General features: G+C 41.5%; 2 protein-coding genes across 7 annotated transcripts in view; one reads left to right on the top strand and one right to left on the bottom strand.

Annotated features, from left to right (window-relative positions):
• LOC138357782 (elongation factor Tu-like) overlaps positions 1–15,692 on the bottom strand; it is a 21,756-nt gene extending 6,064 nt beyond the window's left edge. The window contains exons 1-6 of one of the 4 annotated variants that reach the window (XR_011225139.1): positions 15,293–15,430; positions 13,301–13,544; positions 12,123–12,388; positions 8,671–9,229; positions 4,192–4,279; positions 753–901 (exon numbers count right to left, since the gene is read on the bottom strand). Coding sequence is in view for 3 of the 4 variants with exons in the window: in XM_069314845.1 (XP_069170946.1) it covers positions 753–901; positions 4,149–4,279; positions 8,671–9,229; positions 12,123–12,388; positions 13,301–13,426 (1,231 nt within the window). In the remaining variant the exon portion in view is untranslated. Of the gene's footprint in view, positions 1–752; positions 902–4,148; positions 4,280–8,670; positions 9,230–12,122; positions 12,389–13,300; positions 13,545–15,292; positions 15,431–15,674 lie in introns of those variants that run through there. The other 3 variants (XM_069314845.1, XM_069314844.1, XM_069314846.1) reach the window with 3 other exon arrangements.
• Positions 15,550–22,713, top strand: part of LOC138357781 (GPI ethanolamine phosphate transferase 3-like) — a 27,146-nt gene continuing 19,982 nt past the window's right edge. Inside the window, exons 1-3 of one of the 3 annotated variants that reach the window (XM_069314843.1) lie at positions 15,550–15,681; positions 19,254–19,759; positions 21,464–21,565. In XM_069314843.1, the coding sequence (XP_069170944.1) occupies positions 19,272–19,759; positions 21,464–21,565 (590 nt within the window). In that variant the 5' untranslated portion in view covers positions 15,550–15,681; positions 19,254–19,271. Of the gene's footprint in view, positions 15,701–19,253; positions 19,760–21,463; positions 21,566–22,713 lie in introns of all 3 variants that reach the window. The other 2 variants (XM_069314841.1, XM_069314842.1) reach the window with 2 other exon arrangements.

Here is a 22,713-nt window from a genome sequence, read left to right as displayed (position 1 = left end):
AACACTGCGCCGACCAGACGAAGGCGGGTCCAAAGGAGGACCCGAACCCGACACCAGTGGCCTACCACGACGAGAGGAACCCCGAGCCTCGGCACGACCCTTCCGGGAAGGCCCACCACGGGACCCCCGGATAACCATCAAGTCCCAACCACTTGGGCTGGACAGTAAAGCGACGGTTCTGCTTCATGCAGGTCGGCGTTCAATCTTCGATTGTCCAAGTGGTTGGGCACCATTCCTTCCCCCCGTCTCATCCCAAATCCTTATCCTGATACCCTCCAAGTGCTAATAGATGTAATGGCTTGGTACTTTCTCTTGATACTTATCTACCTACCAGTATTTCCAGTAACATACAGTGCTGTCTACAGACCCACTGATGTGTGGTGTCTTTTATTGCAGGTGCCCATATTTAGTATCTTGCCTAACAGCTTCAGCCATGATGTATAGACTGTATCTGTCATTATCAACCAACATCACCACTGCCTTGATTAAATTTTACTTTTTTCTCTCTGGCAGTTTTCTTCTCCCTCGATTCACAGTTCATCATGTGATGACTCTAGAAACTCCTGAATCTCACAGTATCTTCTTAAAGATTTAGGTTCCTTACTACAAAGCCTCTACTGTACCAGTATTACTGAAATGTATACTTCTCACTGATCCTTAACAGATGAATCTCCTGCCTTCTAAATCGCACCTATAAAGTTTCATTGTCACAGATTACAGTGGTTACAACAGGCATCTATTAGGTAACCCACCTGGCATAAACATATCTACACCATCTGGCAGGTCAACACGGCAAGCAATATTCCAAGTATTGCTAAAAAGCTGTTGCATGTAAGGAGCGATTAGTGGACGAGATCTACCTCCCTCTTCATGGCTTAGAAGGTATATGGCAGCTTCAAATCTAAAAATAAGAAAAGCGCATTAAGTGCAATGAGACAACACTTTCTGAGCAGCAACTTGACAGTTCCCTAGTTTCTGTCTACACTGCTATGGTAAGGACTGCAAATAAACTGGTATTCTGAACAGTTTCTTCGGTATTTCACCATCCATGTAATTAAAAGCAAGTCTGAAGTTGGAAGGCAACGCATACGCTCCTCTCACTATGTTCTTTATGTGTTCCTCTGGTGACAGCTTACTATCCAAAACCACCTCTACATCTCATGCGTTATTAGAGTTCTTTAGTTCCTTTCCACATAATCTGTAAGTTGTGTGTGGTCTCATTTTCTCTAAATCCACATTCCATAACAGGCATTTATTCACATTGAATTCTATTTGCCACTTGATGCTCCAAGCACTTATTTAATCTAGATCACTTTAAAGGGCATAATAATCGTCTGTGTCTCCTATCTTCTCCAGTATCTTGGCATCATTCGCAAACATGTTCATATAATTCTGTATTCCCTCTGGGAGATCATTTATGTAAACAATGAACATTACTGGTGCAAGAACTGAATCCTGTGATACTCTGCTAATAACACTCCTCCAGTCAGATACATTGTCTCTGATTACTGCCCACATCTATTTGTCAGTTAGACAAATTTTCATCCATGTCAGAATTCTCCCTGTCACCCCTCCAGCATGTTGCAGTTTCCAGAAGAACCTCTTGAACCCTAAATTATAGACCCGTATCATTAACAAGCGTACTAGTCAAAACACTAGAAAAAATAGATCAAACCTAATGGATAGAACACCTGGAGAGTAATGATATCTTGAGGTTATCTTGAGATGATTTCAGGGCTTAGCGTCCCCGCGGCCCAGTCCTCTACCAGGCTTCCTTTTTTGTTACACACCCTCAGGAAGCATGGATGAAAAATTTGTCTAACTGACAAATAGATGTGGGCAGTAATCAAAAACAATGTATCTGACTGGAGGAGTGTTATTAGCGGAGTATCACAGGATTCAGTTCTTGCACCAGTAATGTTCATTGTTTACATAAATGATCTCCCAGAGGGAATACAGAATTATATGAACATGTTTGCGAATGATGCCAAGATACTGGAGAAGATAGGAGACACAGACGATTGTTATGCCCTTTAAAGTGATCTAGATTAAATAAGTGCTTGGAGCATCAAGTGGCAAATAGAATTCAATGTGAATAAATGCCTGTGATGGAATGTGGAATTAGAGAAAATGAGACCACACACAACTTACAAATTATGTGGAAAGGAACTAAAGAACTCTAATAACGAATTAGATGTAGGGGTGGTTTTGGATAGTAAGCTGTCACCAGAGGAACACTGTGGAGGGTGAGGGGGCGGGAAAGGAGGAATTTTCCTTGTGTATTTTTCCCGTTTTGGTTTCCTGGTGGGCTGGCAGAAGTCCCTGTTAATTCTGTCCCAGGTTTGGACCTATTTGGACCTGGCTTGTGGTTTCTGGTCGGCTTCTCTGGCTCTGCTCTGCCATCGCCATCTGGTGCTGGACCGGTCAAGTAGTTATGTGGGAGCCTGTACTTTGCCCATATAGTATTTTCTATGGGCACAGTTAGACTCTAGACATTGTACTGATTTCTCCGGTTCTGCTCATTTTTTGACATTGCTGGGAGGGCTCAGCAGTGATAAAGGGCACCATTTGCCCTTTTTCAGCTCTTGCATTGCTGGCTTCCACTTTGGTACTTTTGGGGTTCAGTTCCATGGTGCCTTCCTCCCAGTTGATTGATGTGTTCACAAATGGCTTGGCTCTGAGCTGGGATTTTGTGACCAGTGCTAGCTAAGCCTCCCAAAGCCATTGGTTAAACTCATTCCTTTGGGTGCAAAGCATGGTGCATGATTTTCCAGCGATGTGGTATATCTTTTGCAAAGAAGGTTCGTCTTCCTCCAGGCTCTGTTTTCCGGATCCATTCCGACTGCTCCCAGTGGCTCATTTGCTGAACCATAGGGGGTTCACTTGACCATTTCCCTTTAGAGATGGACTCAGTTTCTTGGCTTTTGGATTTTGGGGGTTTGGCTCTCCATGTGGTTCAATCATTCCCTAATCAGTCCTGTGTTTTTCTTTTACTGTTATTAGCCACAGAGAGCCACCACTTGGCTCCTCCAGAAGACCAGCATTGAGTGTAATGAAATTTATTTTTCTGGTAGGCCTCTAAGGCCTCTGAGAGATGACAATGACCAATTCTCTCATGCCCAGCCAGGTGTGTCATTAATGGTCTTCAGCTCTGGACTGGAGCTAAGATGGTATGGAAGCTGGGAACTCCAGATGGTGTTGCCACCCATTAGTGGCCAGCCAAAACTTGGGGGTTTGACTCTGTCTCCGAGTGAATCCTTGGTTAAATTATTTGGCTCTTTCAATGCATTCTTTTTGGGAACCTTGCAGTTGCCTGTATTACTTTCTGGACGTTTTCTTGGTGAGGACGATTGTAACAATCCCTTGTTCCCTATGCTTCTGATGGGGTCAGGTTCTGGCTCTAGTCTCTGGTAAGCAATACAGGACTACCAACACCAATGTGACTTAGTAAGGGGGGAGCTATCTCATCGAGTTAGCTTCAGGGAGCCACCGAGGTTGAGTAAGATCCATTTCTTATATTCAATGCTGGTTTTGTGTCCTGACCTTGAACCCAAGTTATTGCCTGAATTACTAATGAGTAACCCAGACACCTGACGGAAAAGAAACCTGCTCGTTACTGTCCAGATTTCATTAGTGAACATAGTTATACAAAACATCTACTGTAATAGAATGCCTCAATTTTCAGTTTGATCACTAAATTTGTTCCCAACAGTACTTGGTGAATTGGACTCCTGAAATGCATAAATGCTCTTCTCCTCTCATTAAGGCAACTTGAATAGCCCAACCCACATGGTTGGGTTTTACACCTTATGAAAAAAAGGGGGAGTGTGCCAATGTTTTGGTCCGTCCTGGACCCTCATCAACTTCAAAATGGGCTAAAACATCATTACTTTCCTACTTTTCATAAGTATAGGTTGGGTTATTTTTTTCAGTCATAATATTGTGACATTGCAACTTGAATGTTATATAGGTAATATAATTTATTATCAAATTTACAATTTAGGTGCTTTACTGTACAGGTATTATCATATTATATTATAAATTTTCTTTTAACTCTTACTTTCATTAAAATAATATTTGCAATTATGTTCCAGCTGCTAATGATAATAAAATCAGTTAAAGTATACAATTTCTTCCACCTTACTGACCTATTGTTGTAGATCTGGGAACCAATGGAGCACAGGGCCATACCTCTCATTAGCACCTCCAATTTAACACCTCGAAGTAATGCACCCATATTCTGGCCAGCTTCTACAACTGGAACTGACTTCTTGAACACCTATGAACACAAGAATAAAAGGGTTTAAGTAATTATCAACTGTATATAAACCATGCATGTTCCCTCAACTAAACAGTAAATGAATCTATTTATTTATAAATTACTGTAATCTTCTCTTGCTTTAAGCCATATATAAAAATCAATACAGTGTTACCATCTTTCCTCAGTGTTATCTGAACACCAAATTATATACACATCAAACCTACATGAAACTGTTTAACCAAACGTGTCTCAATTTCAGTGGGACAGTCTCACTTTTGAACTGTGTGCCACCATACCCCACAACCTTTAGGGGGATATAAAACTATCCAGGTATGGGAGACAGAGAACATTAAAATCCTACAATCAAAATTATTACTGGTAAGAAGCCTGACTGCAAGGAACCACATGAAACTGACTCCTGAGTTAAATATCTTCTAGGAAAAGTATAATACTGTAATTAAATGGTAAATTGGTTATTTTTGGGCTGGTCACTCAGTTGCTTCCCGTACACTTAATTTAGGGCTCTGGTAACATGGACACACACGAAAGTTACCAAGCCCCTGGATTGGTGCAGGATCAGAATTTGGTTTGCCTATAAAGTTAAGGGAAACCTGGGAATCAGAGATCTGGCTAAAACCAAGAAAACCATTACAGAAAGCACAGGTAAAATGAAACAAACGACTACTCTGGATAAGAAATTAAAAGTAAGAAAACCAGGCAAATAACAGTTGGTGGTAAAACAATCCTACTCCAACTCCGCTCACCCTGGTAGCCCTGGTCATGGGTGACCAGGGCTACCAGATGGCAGCCCTGGTCACCCATGGTTGTGGCCAACCTACTACACCTTCACTTGCATACCCGGTGCCCATTAGGATGCACCAACCTCCTGGTCATAGTGAAGTGGTGTTGGCATTTCTTTAGACATTTTGTCCCACAGGGTAAAATGGGGAGGGGGGCCCATGCATTTATTTTGTCATTATTTATGTCTCAGGTACATGTATGTTTATTACTTCTTCCTTGTGTGCCCCAAGCTGCTTATTTCAATCCAAGTGGGTTTCAGGGTTCTCTTCCAAGACATTGATTCGTATTTCTAATTTTCCACCAGAGATTCCTTCTCTGCTAATTATACTAAATAGTTTGTCTTTATCTACCTTGTCAATTTCTAAGAATTTTGTGGGTGGTAATCATGTCTCCCTTAAATCTTTTGTTTTCAGTGACATGAGCTTTACTTTCAGTAGTCTGTCCTCGTAGGTCATACTTTACAGCTCGAGGCCTAACTTGGTGGCATACCTCAGAACTTTTTCTAACTTTGTCTTGTACTTGACTAGATATGGACTCCACACTAGAGCTGCATACTCCAGGATTTGTCTGACATATGAGGCATACAAGATTTTGAATGACTCCTTACACAAGTATTTAATACGTTGGCCAGCCTTACATATGTCATTGATGATATCCTTTTGATGTGTTTCAGGTCTAGCATGATATCATTACCCAAATCTTTCTTTTCCAAGTTCCTGAAGGATTTCATCTCCCAATTGGTAACATGTGTCTGGCCCCCTGCTCCCTACACCTATCTTCATTACTTTACACTTGCTGCAGCTAAACATTAGTAGCCATTTCTTAGATCACTCCTTCATTTTGTCCAGGTCATCTTGTAGTCTCTTACTGTCCTTCTCTAGTTTAATCTTTCTCATAATTTTGGCAGTGTCAACAAACTTTGAGAGAAATGAGTCTATACCTTCTAGGAGATAGTTTATGTACATCAGAAACAGGATAGGTCCGAGTGCACAACCCTGTGGGACTCCACTTGTGACATCTCACCATTCTGAGGTTTCCCCATCACAATGACTGTTTTCTGTTGTATAGGTACTCCCTTATCCAATGGAGCACCTTACCTGTTACTCCTGCCTGTTTCTCCAACTTATGCAACAGCCTCTAATGGAGTACAGTACTATCAAACACTTTCCGACAATCCAAGAAATTGCAGCTTGCCCACCCTTCTTTTGTTTGCTTAATGTTGGTCACCTGGTCATAAAATTCTATTAAACCTATGAGACATGACTTGCCATCGCTGAACCCATGTTGGTGATATGTTACAAAGTTCCTTCTCTTCAGATGTGTTACAAGGTTTTTCTCACCTTCTTCTCTATCACCTTCCATGGTATACAAATGCAGACAATGAGTCACAATAACGTGGCTAAAGATATGATGACCAAACCACACATCAGAGATGAAGAAACGACAACATTTCAGTCTGTCCTGGACCATTTCCAAGATGTGTGTTAACACATGACTTGATAATGGTCCAGGATGAATTGAAACATCGTTGTTTCTTCATATTCTGGTGTGGTTTTGGTCATCATAGTATACAAGTCAGGGACACTGGCCCATAGTTTAGTGCCTCCTGTCACTCTTTTTTCGTATATGGCAAACTTGTGTCTATACCCTTGTGATAGCTGCTGTAGACCTATACCTTTGTGGTTTTGGCTGTTAGCCGCTACCCTAGTATACGGGGCATTTTGTACTTTTCGTGTCTCCCATAGCTGGTCGTTCGTTCAGATGTTTTGTTCCATTTACCTATTAGTTACCTCAAGAAAGTGAGATCTAGCTTTTCATGCCATTCCTTCTAGTCATTTATTACTCTGAAACACTAATTACATCTCTGACATTGAAGTTTCGAACATATGTTTTCTTACAGTTGTGGATGAAAATGACTTTGACAACTTCTTCCAAATCTGCAGTCCACACACCCACATTACCCATACAGGGTAAAAGAATTTCCTTACATCTTTATAACACAATTGTGTAATCAGCTTCCATTGATGTCCCCTCATCTTACCTCCTATCAGTTTAAATAGGCTGCCCTTGTCCATATCACCTATTTTCCTCAAAGTTGTGTATATAGTGATCATATCCCTTCTGTTTGTTCTCTCGTCTAAGGTTGTGAGGTTGAGTTCCCTTGCTCTGGGGTAGTCCCATATTACTATAGGCCTATATATTAGGTATACACCCCTCTCACAGTAACAATTATCATAATCTGTACTGTATCACCACTTACATTCACTAACACCTTTATCACATCATTGCTTACAATCGTAACTGGAAGCGTTCACATCTCTATGGTGATAGTGAGTACAGAATTACTCAGTTTCCCCATATACCCTATACCAGGTTTTTGCTCGAGATTTTACCAGATTCTGATTTTGATTTCCAGAAGAGCTGTGTTAGTTCAAGGGCCTGGTACAAGAGTCTTAAGCTCTGTAGAGTTATCAAGGGTTGCCAAGAAAGAGGTGGTTCATTATATTTCATATTGCTGCTAAATATAGATATAAAGGAGTAAAATTTCCTGTCCATTATTTATGAGAAGTTCTGCTTTTAACTATAAAAAAATCTTGTCATTTTGTATATTAACAAATACAGTGACACCTAGGTTTACGAATGCCCCTCTTTACAAACTTTTCGGGTTATGAGCCCAATTCCTTCTTAAAATCCGAATTGTGTTACGAACTTTGTCTCGGGTAACGTATTTTGTCGATACGCGCATGGCCGACCTAGCGCGTTGTGGCACGGCGACTGCACCTCACTTTACCAGTGCCTCCCGCCTAGTGACAACCGCGCCTGACTTCTTTATAAAGAATTTAAGTGTTTTTCGGATTTTTGAGTATTTGAACATAAAAAGTAATAGTTATAAATCTCGCCATGGGTCCCAAGAAAGTCAGTGGTAAGTTCAACCTAAGAAAATAGTTGTGAATAGAGGCAGCAGAATATGTCCCTTTCTCATTAAGAAAATGTGTGAAGTATGGGAAGAACTGCGAAGTTTTGTTGAAAAAACTCACCCAGATAAAGCTGTAGCAGGACGTTGCATTGACCTTTTAAATGACAATGTGATGTCTCACTACAGACAAGTGTTAAAATGTAAGGAAAAACAAGTGTCTTTAGACAGATTCTTAGTAAGACAAGCAAGCAGTGAGCCACAACCAGGTTCTAAAGGTACTCCTGAAAAACGTAGGAGAGAGAGAGAGTACCCCAGATAAGTCATCATTGCCTGATGTCTTAATGGAGGGGGGACTCCACTTCCAAACACTAACACATCTCCCTCTCCCCTCCTCACCATCTTCCATACGCCAAGAACAGTCATCAATAAAGGTAAGCAATAACTTGTACATAATTTAGTACTAAAGATTTGGGTGAATTAAGTATAAAATTTACTTTGAAGTTAATATTTTCAGGAGTGTGGAATGGATTAATTCAATGTACATTATTTCTTATGGGAAAATTCGCTTCGGTTTACAAATTTTCGGGTTACGAACTGCCTCTGGGAACAGATTAAATTCGTAAGTATGAGGTACCACTGTACAGTAATCTGAATTTTTTTTTAATACAGTAAATACTTACACAATTCTTACCTGTAAGTCACTAACAACAGTCTTGATTTGGCGATCAAATCCCAGTAACTCTGCTGGATCATTTTTTCTTATGACACCTTGTTTGAGGGTTCCAGTAACAACAGACCCACGGCCTGGAACATTAAAGTAATTGTCTATCGAGAGCATAAATGGAGATTTAAGATCTCGGGTTGGAATTGATACATATTCATCCAGAGCTTTCACAAGCTTGAGAATACTGCTTTCTCCATAAGGCCCTTGATCTCCTTGTAGGGCAAGTAAAGCTGATCCATTCACAAAAGGAGCATTAATGCCATCAAAACCATAATCATCCAGCAACTCTCGAACCTCAATCTCAACTAGCTCTAATACCTCATCATCTACAAGGTCGGCTTTGTTGACATATATAACAACTTTCTTCACTCCTGCTTGCTTAGCCAACAAGAGGTGTTCTCGTGTTTGTGGCATTTGTCCATCATTTGCTGCTACCACTAGGATTGCTCCATCCATTTGGGATGCACCCGAAATCATATTCTTCACATAATCAGCATGTCCTGGGCAGTCAGTATGTGCATAGTGTCTGTAATTACCAGAAATATGTTAGGGGGGTTTAAAAAAGTGGTAATTAAATATTTGTATCATTATAGCTGCCCTATTTACCAATTTCTTTGGGGTGGGGGGGGGGGGGGAAGAGGCATCAGCCCAAAGAAAAATATGAGAGTACTATAGTGAAAGGTTATTTACATTAAAATAAAGTATTGAAGGTAATAAAATGCTTTTTCTGGTGGGTCCTCAGTAGCTTCCAGAGTTAAGAGATTACAGCATGCTGAAGGAAGATGCACCAGGCCTGATACCCACCCTTGTCTACCACAAGACTGGACAAGAATCTGATTCTCTCTCAGGCAAAAGCAGCTTGTAATCAGAGATCAACCTAAAACTGAGAAAAAACCAGTGTCAAATGAAATGCCATTTTCTGGGTGAGCCCCAGAGGCTCCCTGGAGCTATTGGACTGATATACGCTATATTAGTCTGGGGCTTCAGTCAATGGGGTTTTGCTTATCGGGGACCAAGAGTCAGAACCTGGCCCCCCTCAGAGAGGCACAGGGAGCAATGGCTGAGTGACCGCACAACTGCTCGAGCAACCGTCAAGTGACCCAGGACCCACAAATGAATCTTAGCCAACAAGAGGTTCCCCACTAGACCACAGCTGCAGCGATGCTGTCTGAGGGAGAGACACAGAAGCAGTCCGAGAGTCCCACACGAGGCCCAGCCAGGTCCGAACCTGGGACGGAAATAGATGGGACTTCCTTCAGTTCACCAGGAATCCGAACCCGGCGAGCTGGAAAAGAACCTCACATCCCTGGCGAGCACATAAGCCCACATCAATCAGTCATCGAGGTAGGCCAGAACCTGAACCCCTAGCAGATGCAGACGAATCACCACGATCCGGGTAAGATACGTGAAAATGCAAAGTCCCAGATTCAGCAAGAAGGGAAGGCAACTAAAGAGGTAAGCATGCCGCCCAGACACAAAACCTAACCAGTCCCTGAACCCCGGGTGAATTGGGATGTGCCAATACGCATCCCCGAGGTCCCGATGACCCAAAACACCCACGAATCGTGGGACCAGGCGTGGGCAAACAGAGCCAACCCCCCAACCCCCCAGCACTGCGCGAAACTGCCGGCGCCCCTTCCGAGAAGCTGACTTACATGCAGTGCAACCACTGCGCCAACCAGACAAAGATGGCTCCGGAGGAGGCATCACCTCAGAAGCTGGCACCAAGGGCCCACCTCGACTTGTCGAAACCCGAGCCCTGACATGACCCATCCGAGAAGTGTGAGAATGTCTACCCCGGATCACCAACAAATTAGAAAGAGGGCGCCAACTGGCAGAAGCCATCTGTAAAACTGAGAAACTATCGTGTGCAAAAACAACAATGGAGAGAAAGGAGATGAAAACTTAAGAGCCAGGCCCCAAGCCGAGTTAAAAAGAGAGAGTGAGGACGGCCTGCCGACACACGAGTCGAGAGGCAAAAAACAGACACACTGCCTACTGGAGCCTCGTCGCAAACAGTTTCAGCAACGCCGCCGAGGCCAACGCCCCAAACGACGGCCTGGCACTCAACATCTCCACATCCTCCACAAGCCAGTCCGAGGACAACTCGAGAAGGGAAAAGAAAGGCAAAACTGAGGCCAGATGTCCATGAGCACGAAGATTCCCAGCAACAAAGGCAGCCAAAAGGGAGGGGACCTGAGCGTGCAACTGGATCAAGCCAACCTCACGAGGAAGCACAGGCATAAAGGCACACATTGAGGTGCTCAAGTGTACCCACCCCCCAAGTAAATCTGTAACACATTAATAACCCCCCGCCAATCCAGCATGCGGGTACGACAAAAACTGTGCCATGCCCCAAGCGAAGAGAAAGGTTAGTCTGCCAGCCAGGTAGATGCCGGAAGCTCATAACGCACCCAATACGGAGAAGACAAACCGAACACAAAAGAGGCCGGGTCCATCACAGAGGCAAAATCTAGGTCTCGTAAGAGGTACCTTCAAAAACAAAAGGTCAGATTCAAGCTAAGAAAATAAGGGGCAAAAAATGTTATAACTATCAGAAGCTTCAAAACATCATACAACAAAGATTATAGGGGAAGATGGGACAATAAACGTGTAGTTCTCATCCAATGGCTACACTTAGGTAGTTATAGTTACAGTACCATTCTGGTATACAGTACTATACACAAACCGCTTCATCACCCAGTGAACAGGCCTTCTTCAGTAACCAAATTCCAAATCACTACCCCTGGATTGCATTAAGAGGAGTCTTATCAAAAGAGGAGACTTTAGATAACTTGTGGTTAACGATCTTCACCTGCCGCACTCAAAGAGGATGAAAATATCCAGAGACACTTGATATCACCATCGTATACACTAGTGAAACACAAAAGTAGAAACTCCATATTTGTGTACTCAGTCTAAATTTAGTCTTAAATTCAGCACCTCCATGCATCAAAGAGAGTGCCAGGCAAGAGAACAAGATGTTTGCTTCACCAAAGTCCCGAATAACTGATGCCGCTACCCGGTGGCGGTGAGGCCGAGTCGTCTGTCAACTTGTTTTCGAAGAGTTTTGTTTGGTAGTTTGGTAATACTGTATTCATACATTTCATCAAGGTAGATTGAGTGTTTTGTGACTTCATTTGATGGGGAGTTTACTGGTAGTATATTGATTTTAGATCCCAACATGCTCCCCCACATAAAGGTGGCAATGGAATCTGGAATGGTGTTTGTTCTCATTGGCAGAGATAGTCACAAGAGTCTGTGTATTTATAATGGCCCTAGAGTGGTAGTGCCATACACCGAGAGGAGCCACTAAAGAAGGTTAGACTGGAAATATAAAGGTGTGGAAAGAGGCCAGACTTCTCAGTCAGATGCACAAAGTCAGATATAGAGCGTGGAGCTTTGTTCTGCATACTGACCTAAGATCTGAGGAATAGTGGATGTGTGCCGTATTGATGGTTATCCCTCGCTTTATTTCCTCCGGTGCACGATCAATCTGATCATATGAAACAAAACTGGAGAGTCCACTCTTTTGAAGAACTTTAGTGATAGCTGCTGTAAGAGTAGTCTTGCCATGGTCCACATGGCCGATGGTTCCAACATTACATGTGGGCTTGTCTTCTTTACTACTCGCACTGAACCACCTCAAGGTCACTATTTTACTCACATTTTCATTGATGCCTCCCTGAAAGTAATAATGGCATGATTTAATACATTTACAGTACAAAATTTTAGTCCAATTAAAAATTCAAACTACTGTACCAAAAATAACCAAATAAGTCTGATGTAAAATCACAGTAGCTTCCATTAAACAGTCATAAGTGCACGTTTTGCTGGCTTAGGTGTGGATAAGCATATAATTAAGCCAGCTGAGGAGGGCAGTCACAGGAGATACTTATGTGTAGAAATATTGTACTGTATTAAAATTCTGCAATGTGGCATCTGGACCATTGTGGCATCCATAGTACACTGGACCATTAGGAATGTCCCAGTGTATTATGTACATGTTATTTGGTCAACCAGGTCCACCCAGTAACTGGATAGGTACCCGAAACTCTGAATATGTAAAGCGGCTTTTTGAATGTACAAATTGTCAAACCTTTTAATAAAATAAATAAAGTGTATACCTTGCACTTATCTACCTATCTACCTACCTTTTGGAGGTTCCAGGGATCAACGTTCCTGTGGCCTGGCCTCCCGATTGGTCTCTGGTCAACCAGGCTGTTGGACTCAGCTGCTCACAGTCTGACGTACAAATCACAGCCTGGTTGATCAGATATTTAATTTATAATTATCATCTGGATAACTGGATTTGATGTTGAATAAGTTCTCTCTCTCAGCCTACCTATTGTACCTCTGCATTTCAATGGGGCTATTTTGTACATCCTGCCATACTTACTGGTTTCACGTGATCTTATTTCTGTGTGCAGACTCGGAAGCAGACTCTGTAACCAGAAAATACTATGCCCAAGATTACCATCCGAGTGCCAGCAGGGGGTAGTTCAAATAGCTTCGGCTATCACCTCCTTATGTCCGGCCTGTCCCAGACAAAGACAGACAAGTTGATACGGGTGAACAGCCGTCGGCATATGCTTACCAAGACCGTCTTCCAGCTGGTGCCACAGGTATGGGCGAGTGTGGGTGCAGAGAGGTGGGCGTGGGTGAGTGTGGGTGCTGGGACGCGAGCCCACACTCGTCTGGCTGCTCCCCCCACACAATACATCGCCACTAACGGGAATCTTTTAAGCGATAAAAATGTGTGTATACTGGTGTCCCTGGACTGAGGCCGAGTGGCCCTCTCTCGCCTCTGCGCGTCTTGGAAGTACACGACGCTGCACGCTCTATAGAGTACATCAATCGCTACATTAATGAGGAAATGAATGAGCTGAATATTGAGATAATGAATAAGCTGAATGGGTAAATGAACAAGCCGAATGCCTAAATGAATAATTTGAATGCATAAATGAGCTGAAGAATTAGTAAATAAGTTGAGTAATGAGTAAACTGAATGAGCTGAATAGTGAGTAAATAAATAAGCTAAATGAATGAATAAATGAAGAGCTGAATATTGAGTTAAAGAATGAGCTGAATAATAAGTAAATGAATAAGCTGAATGAGTTAAATAATGAATATATGGAAGAACTGAATAATGCATAAAAGAATGATCTGATTATGAGTAAATCAAAAAATTGAATAATGGGTAAAAGAATGATCTGATTAATGAGTAAATGAATGAACTGAGTAATGAATAAATGAATGAAGTGAATAATGAGGAAATAAATGAGATGAGTAATGAATAAATCCAATAATAATAATAATAATAACCTGTTAACATTTCTCAATTTTGCTAGAAATCCCTTACTTAAAATTATCTGTTAGATTAAGGACTTGCCCGAAACGCTATGGGTGTTAGTGGCTTTACTATAATGTAAAAACATCAATGCTATGTACAGTACTCTCATTAACCCAAAGTACCTTCTTGTATATATATAAATAAAAATAAAATAAAAATAATAATTACTTATAAAGTTAATAAATGAGTAAATAATAAATAAACTAATCAATGTTAAGTAGAGTAAATTATGAGTCGAGTAAATTAATTGTGAACTCGATATTATACAGTACACTTGTCTGACATCGCTACTTCCATCCACTATTCATCTCATTCATCATTTATTCCCGAGAAAGAGCAGCCTTGACTCTCACTTGGTCCAGGAGTCAGGAGATAAAATTTTTGTATAAAATGAATCTACGAATAAAGGAGGCAGTTCATGTATTAATTACAGTATATTTTTATTTTCAAGTATTCTAGCTAGATGTATTAATTTTATCATTAATAGAGAATCTTTTTGTTTTATTAACAAGCTTAGGTGTACTACACAGCAATGAGCTGCTACCCTATGTTTATTTATTTATTTATATACAAGAAGTTACATTGGGGGTTAACAGAGAATATAGAAAATAGGTTGAATTAACATTCTTGTAAAGCCACAAGCACGCGGAGCATTTCGGGAATGTTGTATGAAGGACTACACAATGTAGATAATAATAATAACAATAATTATAACAATACTAATAATAATTTATTTACAAGAAGGTACAATGGGTTAGTGAGATTACATAGGATTAATACTTTGACATTCACACAAAAGCCCCTAACACACACACATAGCATTTCGGGCAGCTCAAAATCAAAGATTAAAATTTTTGATCTAAATCAAAATTTAGATCTAGATAAAAACGAAACTACAGGCTCATCCAGCCTCCTTAAGGTGGATTTTTACAGACTCACAGCAGGTCCAGTCATACATGGAACATGAAATATAAGGCTCATCTATGAGCCCCTACTAGCAAAACCTGGCTACATTACAAGAATATAAAGGACTTATTATATGCTGTACTTGCTGTATGCAATGTTAAATGGGATTTTTGTACTGTTATATGTCTATTTGTACTCACTGAATTTGTGCGCCCCTTGAGGGACTTGAAGTAGAGGAGGGTAGAAATAGCCTAAGCTACTCTATCCCTTTGAGATGTATTTATTGCTTATCTCAATAAACATACTTGAACTTGAACTTGAAGGACTTACCCGAAACGCTATGCGTGCTAGTGGCTGTACAAGAGTGTAACAACTCTTGTATGTATAAATAAATAAATAAATATCTTCTACTTGATACACTCAGGAATATTGATAGAGAAGACGACCCAGCACAAGTCACTTCGTACAAAACACTGAACAACAAACATTAAAACATAATCTATTTCAACCCCAAACCAGTAATATATGCTAACAAATTTATAAACTACACTGCATAAATACACATAAAACTACACATACAAAAATAGAATAATAGAAAATTTTTGTTTAAAACCCGGACGAAAAAAATTGTAAACACAAGAATATAGGTACGAAACGACAGTACCCTGGCGAGGATGGCCCTATGATGTCGCCTCCGGCCGCCGGCTCTCACCTCTAGGGTAAATTGGTCTGGTTCTGGTGTGTATAATACACTCCCCTGGGGCTTATTACACCCCTGGGGTAGCTGGTGAGGCGTAGGGCCCGGGGGGTGAGGTGGGGGACCTCCAGTGTGTATGTGGAGAGATATGGTCTGCAACCACGATTTCGACACACCCTTGGAACTACACGAAACTGGTGTGGGGAGGGTAGACTTGTGGCAGGTGTGTGTGGGGGGGGGAGGGTAGACTTGTGGCAGGTGTGTGTGGGGGGGGGGAGGGTAGACTTGTGGCAGGTGTGTGTGTGTGGGGGGTGGGTAGACTTGTGGCAGGTGTATGTGTGTGAGGGAGGGTAGACTTCTGGCAGGTGTGTGTGTGGGGGAGGGTAGACTTGTGACAGGTTTGGTACATTGCACATACCTTTCCAATGAGCCATAAGTTTGAGTTGGCCATCAATAAAGGGCTCTTTCATTACCTGTGGTGTGGGAGGTATCACCCGATACGTAGGTCTACGCTTTATTTGCCAAAATCGCGAGGCGGGACTGACTTGTTCGATGCCTGTCATAAGGCTTTGGCGATATTTTTTTGTCACGTTTCGGAAAGGGCTTTTGGAGGGGGACAGTGTTTTCTCTTTAGGATTATATTATTGTACAATGAGTGTTAGTTCTTTTTTGAGGTTACCCTTGTGTAGTGAGATTGCGTTTCTATTGCCACCATTTTATACTTGTGCTATTCATGTCCTTCAGAGGCTTTGTCGTGTGGAGGGGTTCTTGCTTTTTTCGTTTCGAAAGGTGTACGAGGAGTTGTCCTTTCGTCGCCTCTGCAGTGGAGGGAACGTTCCCTCTTTTTGATTGGTTGGAGGTGTGGCGAACGGTCTATTTGAAATTTCTAGCTCCATTACAGAGAGAATTCCTGTACCGGTATTTAGAAGTCGTTGGCAACTAACGAGCAGTTTCTGATGTTGGGGATTAAGGATACAATAATGACAAGTGTGACCTTTGTGGAGGGGTGGAGAACGCATATCATGTGTTTTAGTTTTGTCGAGGTTGGGGGATTGGTTGACTAGAACGATTATGCATTTCTGCAGGTCAGGGTTTCGTATTTATCCTTTACGTTTGTTGATGTTTTATATTCAGGTCCTTATTAGAAGGTCTGCAATACTGTACTTTTGGTTTTATCGGATTATCTTTATATTTTTTCACACACACACACACACACACACACACACACACTTATATGACAAAGTTATATCGTTATATGACAAAGAGTGCTGGGAAGACGGTACACCACGAGCATAGCTCTCATCCTGTAACTACACTTAGGTAATTACACGTAGGTAATTACACACAAACATACACCCAGGAAGCACCCCATAGCAGCTGTCTAACTACCTGGTACGGTACCTATTTGCTGCGTACCAGGGACATCAGGGTGAAGGAAACTGTCTATTTGTTTTTCTGCCGGCTGCCGGAATCAAACCCCGGTCCCTAGATCCACGAGTCTAGAGCGCTGTCTACTCAGCCAGCCAGCCAATGGGTTGGGAGGCTGGAGGGGTATACTGAGGATAGAACGCTGGGATTTTTGGAGGGTCGTTTACGTTACTTGAGTTGGGAATTATGTTGGATGTTAGGGGAGGGTTTGGGGGATCATTTTACTGATTAGTGTGTGCATTGGGGATAGTGCATGTTGGGTATTTTGGGCATTGCAGCATAGCTTTGTCCTTAAATCAATTGCTATTTTTTCTGATTTACAGGATTTTGATGAGTCGTTTGTTGTTTCTTGATGTGTATGGGCCGTTGTGATTTTGTTGGGGTTGTGTTCTACTAGTTGTGTGTTTGGTACTGTTGATGTATGTTTGTACTATACTGTTCAGGTGGAGTCTTGTTGTGGGTTGTGCTTCAGGTTCCGTTTTAGTTTGTCGAAGGTTGTCAGTTGTTGTGTATAGCTATGGGAGTTCTTTCCTCTTGCAGGCGATGAGGCACAATAACGTGGCTAAAGTATGTTGACCAGACCACACACTAGAAGGTGAAGGGACGACGACATTTCGGTCCGTCCTGGACCATTCTCAAGTCGCACTCTTGTGTGTGCAGAGAATGCACACGACTTGACTGGTTTTGTGTGACCTTCTGTTCCTCCTGTTTTTTAGGGTTGTGTGCCATTCATGTGTTTGTAACTGTAGTGCAGTGATGGGTGGTACTGTGCCTGGGAACAATACGGATGCGGATGGTTCTGATTGTGGTATGTTTGACAACTTCCTTACACATCTTTTTCGGAATGTGGTGGTTCCCTGTTGGTTTCCGGGTGCTGGGTGTTTACTGGTAATCAATGTATAAGGTGTAGGCGATGAGTCACAATAACGTGGCTGAAGTATATTGACCAGACCACACAGTAGAAGTTGAAGGGATGACGACGTTTCGGTCCGTCCTGGACCATTCTCAAGTCGATTGAGAATGGTCCAGGATGGACCGAAACGTCGTCGTCCCTTCAACTTCTAGTGTGTGGTCTGGTCAATATAAGGTGTAATTTATGGGGGTTCTGTGAGCTCCGAAGGCTTTGTTCCCGGTGGAGGAAAGTTTAGGTTGTATGGTCCCTGGGGTTTATCTGTTTTTTCCGGGTTCGGAGTGTAATGAGCAGGTGTTTCATGTAAGATTATGGGGCTCCCTTTATGCCGCCTTACCAATGTAAAATGTAATCATTGAAAATAACAATTTGTGTTTGTAATGTATATTATAATGAGTCACGGTGGATACCTGTGTGCATGGGTGTACATGTAAGATTGGGTATGTACAAAGTCCCTTGGGAGGGTTTCAGGTTCAGGGATTGTGTGTGGTTGTTTCCATTGGTGTTTAGTTGTGTACCTGGCTGTTGTGTGTTGAATCTACCATGGGCCTGTTTGGAATTGGTCCCATATGCGGCACATTATAACAATAAATTGGAGTGCCTGTATTATACTGTTAAGGGATTTGTGGGTGTGTACATAGGGGACCATACGTGAGTGTGTGGTTCTGCCACTTGTGTCATTGTGTATTGTTTCCATTTTAATGTGTTGTGTGAATTATCATTTGTGGATTTATATTAGTTATTCTGTAAATGTTAATTGTCCCAGGTTCTGGGGATTTGTAGCATGTATCTGCTAAGGGTGTGGTGTATATTTATTTTTGTACTTGCTTTGTAAATAAAAGAAAAATATTAGCTGCTTCTTATGGACCAATAGGAGCTGCCTCTTATGGGCCAATAGGAACTGCCTCTTATGGGCCAATAGGAACTGCCTCTTATGGGCCAATAGGAGCTGCCTCTTATGGGCCAATAGGAGCTGCCTCTTATGGGCCAATAGGAGCTGCCTCTTATGGGCCAATAGGAGCTGCCTCTTATGAGCCAATGGAAGCTGCCTCTCATGGGTCAATAGTTTCCTTTATTCTTATCTTTGTGTGCTCTAGTATAACAAAGATGCCATTCTAATATATTTCTGACATTCAAGTTGGCATGACAGGGCTGCAGTAATGTTGAAGACTGTATGATTGTGGTGGAAGTGTGTGTGTGTGCCTCTGTGGAGGCTATTCACTATGAATTCTAAATTGATTGTTTTCCCCTTGCAGATCTTCCGAGTGACAAAAATGGCAGACCTTAAAAGCTTACAAGTTTTCATCTTAATTTTGTGTTTAAGTGAGCTTATGATAATTGGCTTGCTCATATTTAGCCATGGTTTTCTTCTGACTAGACAAGTTATTCTTGCGAATTCTACCTGTGAGGATTTTAAAGAGGAAGCAGCACCAACTGAAACTAAAGACGATAAAGTGGCAAAAAGTATCAAGGGAGAAAAAGAGGAATGTAAGATGCCTGCCACATTCAAAAGAGCCATTGTACTTTTAATAGATGCACTGAGATATGATTTTGCGGCCTACAATCACACTCTAAAGGATGAGGATGCCTTACCTTATCAAAACCAAATGCCAGTATTCAGAAATCTTCTCCACTCTAAACCAGAGCAAGCCCATCTTGCCCCGTTCATTGCTGATGCTCCGACAACCACCATGCAGCGACTCAAGGGCCTCACTACCGGCAGCCTACCTACCTTCATTGACGCCAGTCACAATTTTGCAAGGTATTTATTTGAACAAATTAATGTAAGATTTTTGTTTATACTTGGTCTTATTGTTTATATTACTGTATGTTTAAATCCTCATATCTAATTTTATATGCTACTTAGTTAATATCAACATTTATAAACCATCTTTGCTTAAAGGTTCTCTTCAATTTACAAATTCTAAATGACAATTAATCAAGATTTATATTTGCACACACCTGCAAATTAGAAAAAAATGCCATCAGTTCCTCTTAACTTCCTACAAAACACTCACATTGCTCTCATGTGTCCACCCAATCACAGTTGTGTCTATCATTAAACTATGGTAATTATTTTGAGATATGCCCATTGTAGCAGTAGAACTGTTAATATAGAAGGCAATAGAGCTAACATTAAAAGTTGTCATTTCATTAGAAGGGAGGATATGCCCTTTGTAAAAATAAAGAGTGAGTTGGTAGGGACCTGACTGGCAAGGTTAGGGTCATCCCCCCTCCCCCCGAAGGATTAATGCTCATGTGTAGAAAACAGTAGTGCCACAGGCATCCTGTGTCGAGTCATCAAACTAGGAGAATAATTTATGTATTAAAGAATTAGTAGGAATAATCAATTGTGGTTAAGTACTTAGGTTAAAATTAACGTCAATTAGAATGAAGAATAAGTCTCGTATGTTATCAAAGAAGCATTTGACTTCAGTAAGAATATGAATATATGCAAGAAGAAGTATCTCGTTACTTGGAAAATTTGTACCTACCAGCTTGCTTGTTAATTCCTGTAAATTAGTGTAATGCAAGTGCTATTGAATATTGTAATTAGTCTGGCTCGAGCATCTAGATAATTCCCAACTGTTTTGGAATAATAAGTCACCTTCAGTGACGAGTACAGGATTTTAGCTAGTACTGTAATCTTCTTCAATGATTAATTTGGCAACTTAGCCTAGGTCAGTCTTAACTTGAGAGACCAGGCTAAGGTCAGTGGGGGTTGAGACATCCTGGGGAAGGTCAACATCTCCTCTCCAGAGGCATGGCTGAACAACTGGCCTAGCTGTGGTATTTAAGGTAATTGTTCTGTCTGATTTAAGTGCAGTTGTAGACTCCACATTATTTTTGTAGTCATTTGCCTCAGTTAGGAAAATATTCAGTTTAGGAAGTGTTCAGATAGGGTGTATTAATTTTTATTTTCATTGATAATCTTTGTTTAAAAATCATTTATAGAATTTATGGTGTTTAGTAGAATTTCCCCCCAACAGTTATTTTACATTGTTTTTGGGCTCAAGCCACATGCTGGAGACTAGGCTCCCTCTGCAAGTCTGCAAGCAGTTATTTAATACCTCAGATAATCCCTTTGTACTTTGATTTAATTCCACACTTAACGTAAATCTTATCCCTCCTTTTCTGATAACTTTCCATCCACTTTTGGGGTTTATGCCTAATTGACGGTATCCTGCTTCACCGTCAATTGGGGGAATTACTCGGTGGGGTAGAAGGTAGCAGGTGGTGGGAGCATCTCAGAGGTTTGCGGTGTAGCATAGTAGGGTACGGAGTCCTCGGGTCGTGATATCTAAATGATCGAGCATTTTTAGATCTTGAGGAGTGGTACTGAAGGTTACACAGCAGAACTCTGGTCTGTAGATTTACTTAATAACGACCAGCATTTAACCAGTAAGTGAGGTTAAAGGCTGGGCCCCGTTACACCATAAATAACATCTTTCATTTCTTATAACAGTGAGGAAATATCAGAAGACAACATAGTAGACCAGCTGGTGAGCCATGGGAAGCGTTTAACTATTCTTGGAGATGACACGTGGGAAGGGTTATTCCCAGGCAGGTGAGGCAAGTGTTAAAGTTGCGGGTTACTTCTGCAGTATTTGGTACTGTTGTGGGGAATTTGGAGTGCAGTGAACAAACATACTGTACACAGATATTTGCAAGAGAAGTCTTTCTTCAGCCATTTTTGCTGTGGTTTTAATGTCTTAACAATGTTTCCAAATCATTTTAAATTATTGATAATAAATATTTAATTCTTTGTTTCTCTTGCTACATGAGATAGCAGCATGTGCCAGATGCTATATGATATCAAAGGTTCATGCATTGGTCCTTGTATAGTTCATAAACTACTTCTTACAATAGTGTTCTGACCTTTCAACTCGGCTTGGCACTCATGACGTTTTCCTCGCATGATGCTGCACGAGTTGCACCTTCAGTGTGTCAAAGACCTGACTGTCTTTGACAATTGTTGGATTAGGATGCCTAGTCAGTTTTATCTCCTAGTGAGCAATCTTTTTACCAGCTAGCTTTTAATGTTATGGCTGGTGTTGTATCCACTCCAAGCCCTTGTGCTTTTAAATTTCTGCAACTGCCACTCTTAAACTGTAGTGTTCTTCTTGTCTCTTCTATATTCTCTGAAATTTCATTGCCTATATTTTTGGGATTAAACTACAGTAACTGTTTGTCCACTAATCTTTTGGTGGACAATGCAGTTATTTGCAGCTACTGGTAGTGCAGCTGTTTGGTGCAGCCCTAGACAGGCTACAATTCCTGCAGCCTGTCTAGGCCCTCCTGTAGCAGTCCTCTTTAATCCTTACAACCCTCATCAGTTAGCATTATCTACAAATAATTTATTGTGTTTGATTATGCCTTTTCCAGGAGGTCATTTAAATAAATCAGAAACAGTAGTCATTCAAGTACTGAACCATACAGGATCATGCTTGCCACTTCCCTTCATCCTGACACCACTTCCCATTATAACCCTCTTGTTTCTTGCTTGCCAGATACTCTCTGATCTAATATCTTACCTGTTACCCCTTTTTGCGTTTACACAGCAAATGTCTTTACCGATACCCCTGCTTGCTTTTCCAACAGTCAAATCAACCTTTAGTTGGGGGCAGATTAAAAGACTTTTGACAATATTACATGATGTACCTTGGCTACCTTGAGGTGCTTCCGGGGCTCAGTGTCCCCGCGGCCCGGTCGTCG

Source organism: Procambarus clarkii, chromosome 80 (genome assembly GCF_040958095.1).
Source record: "Procambarus clarkii isolate CNS0578487 chromosome 80, FALCON_Pclarkii_2.0, whole genome shotgun sequence".
NCBI lineage: Eukaryota > Metazoa > Arthropoda > Malacostraca > Decapoda > Cambaridae > Procambarus > Procambarus clarkii.
Note: the sequence above shows the minus strand (reverse complement) of the source record. Positions and strands in the feature narration are given on the sequence as shown.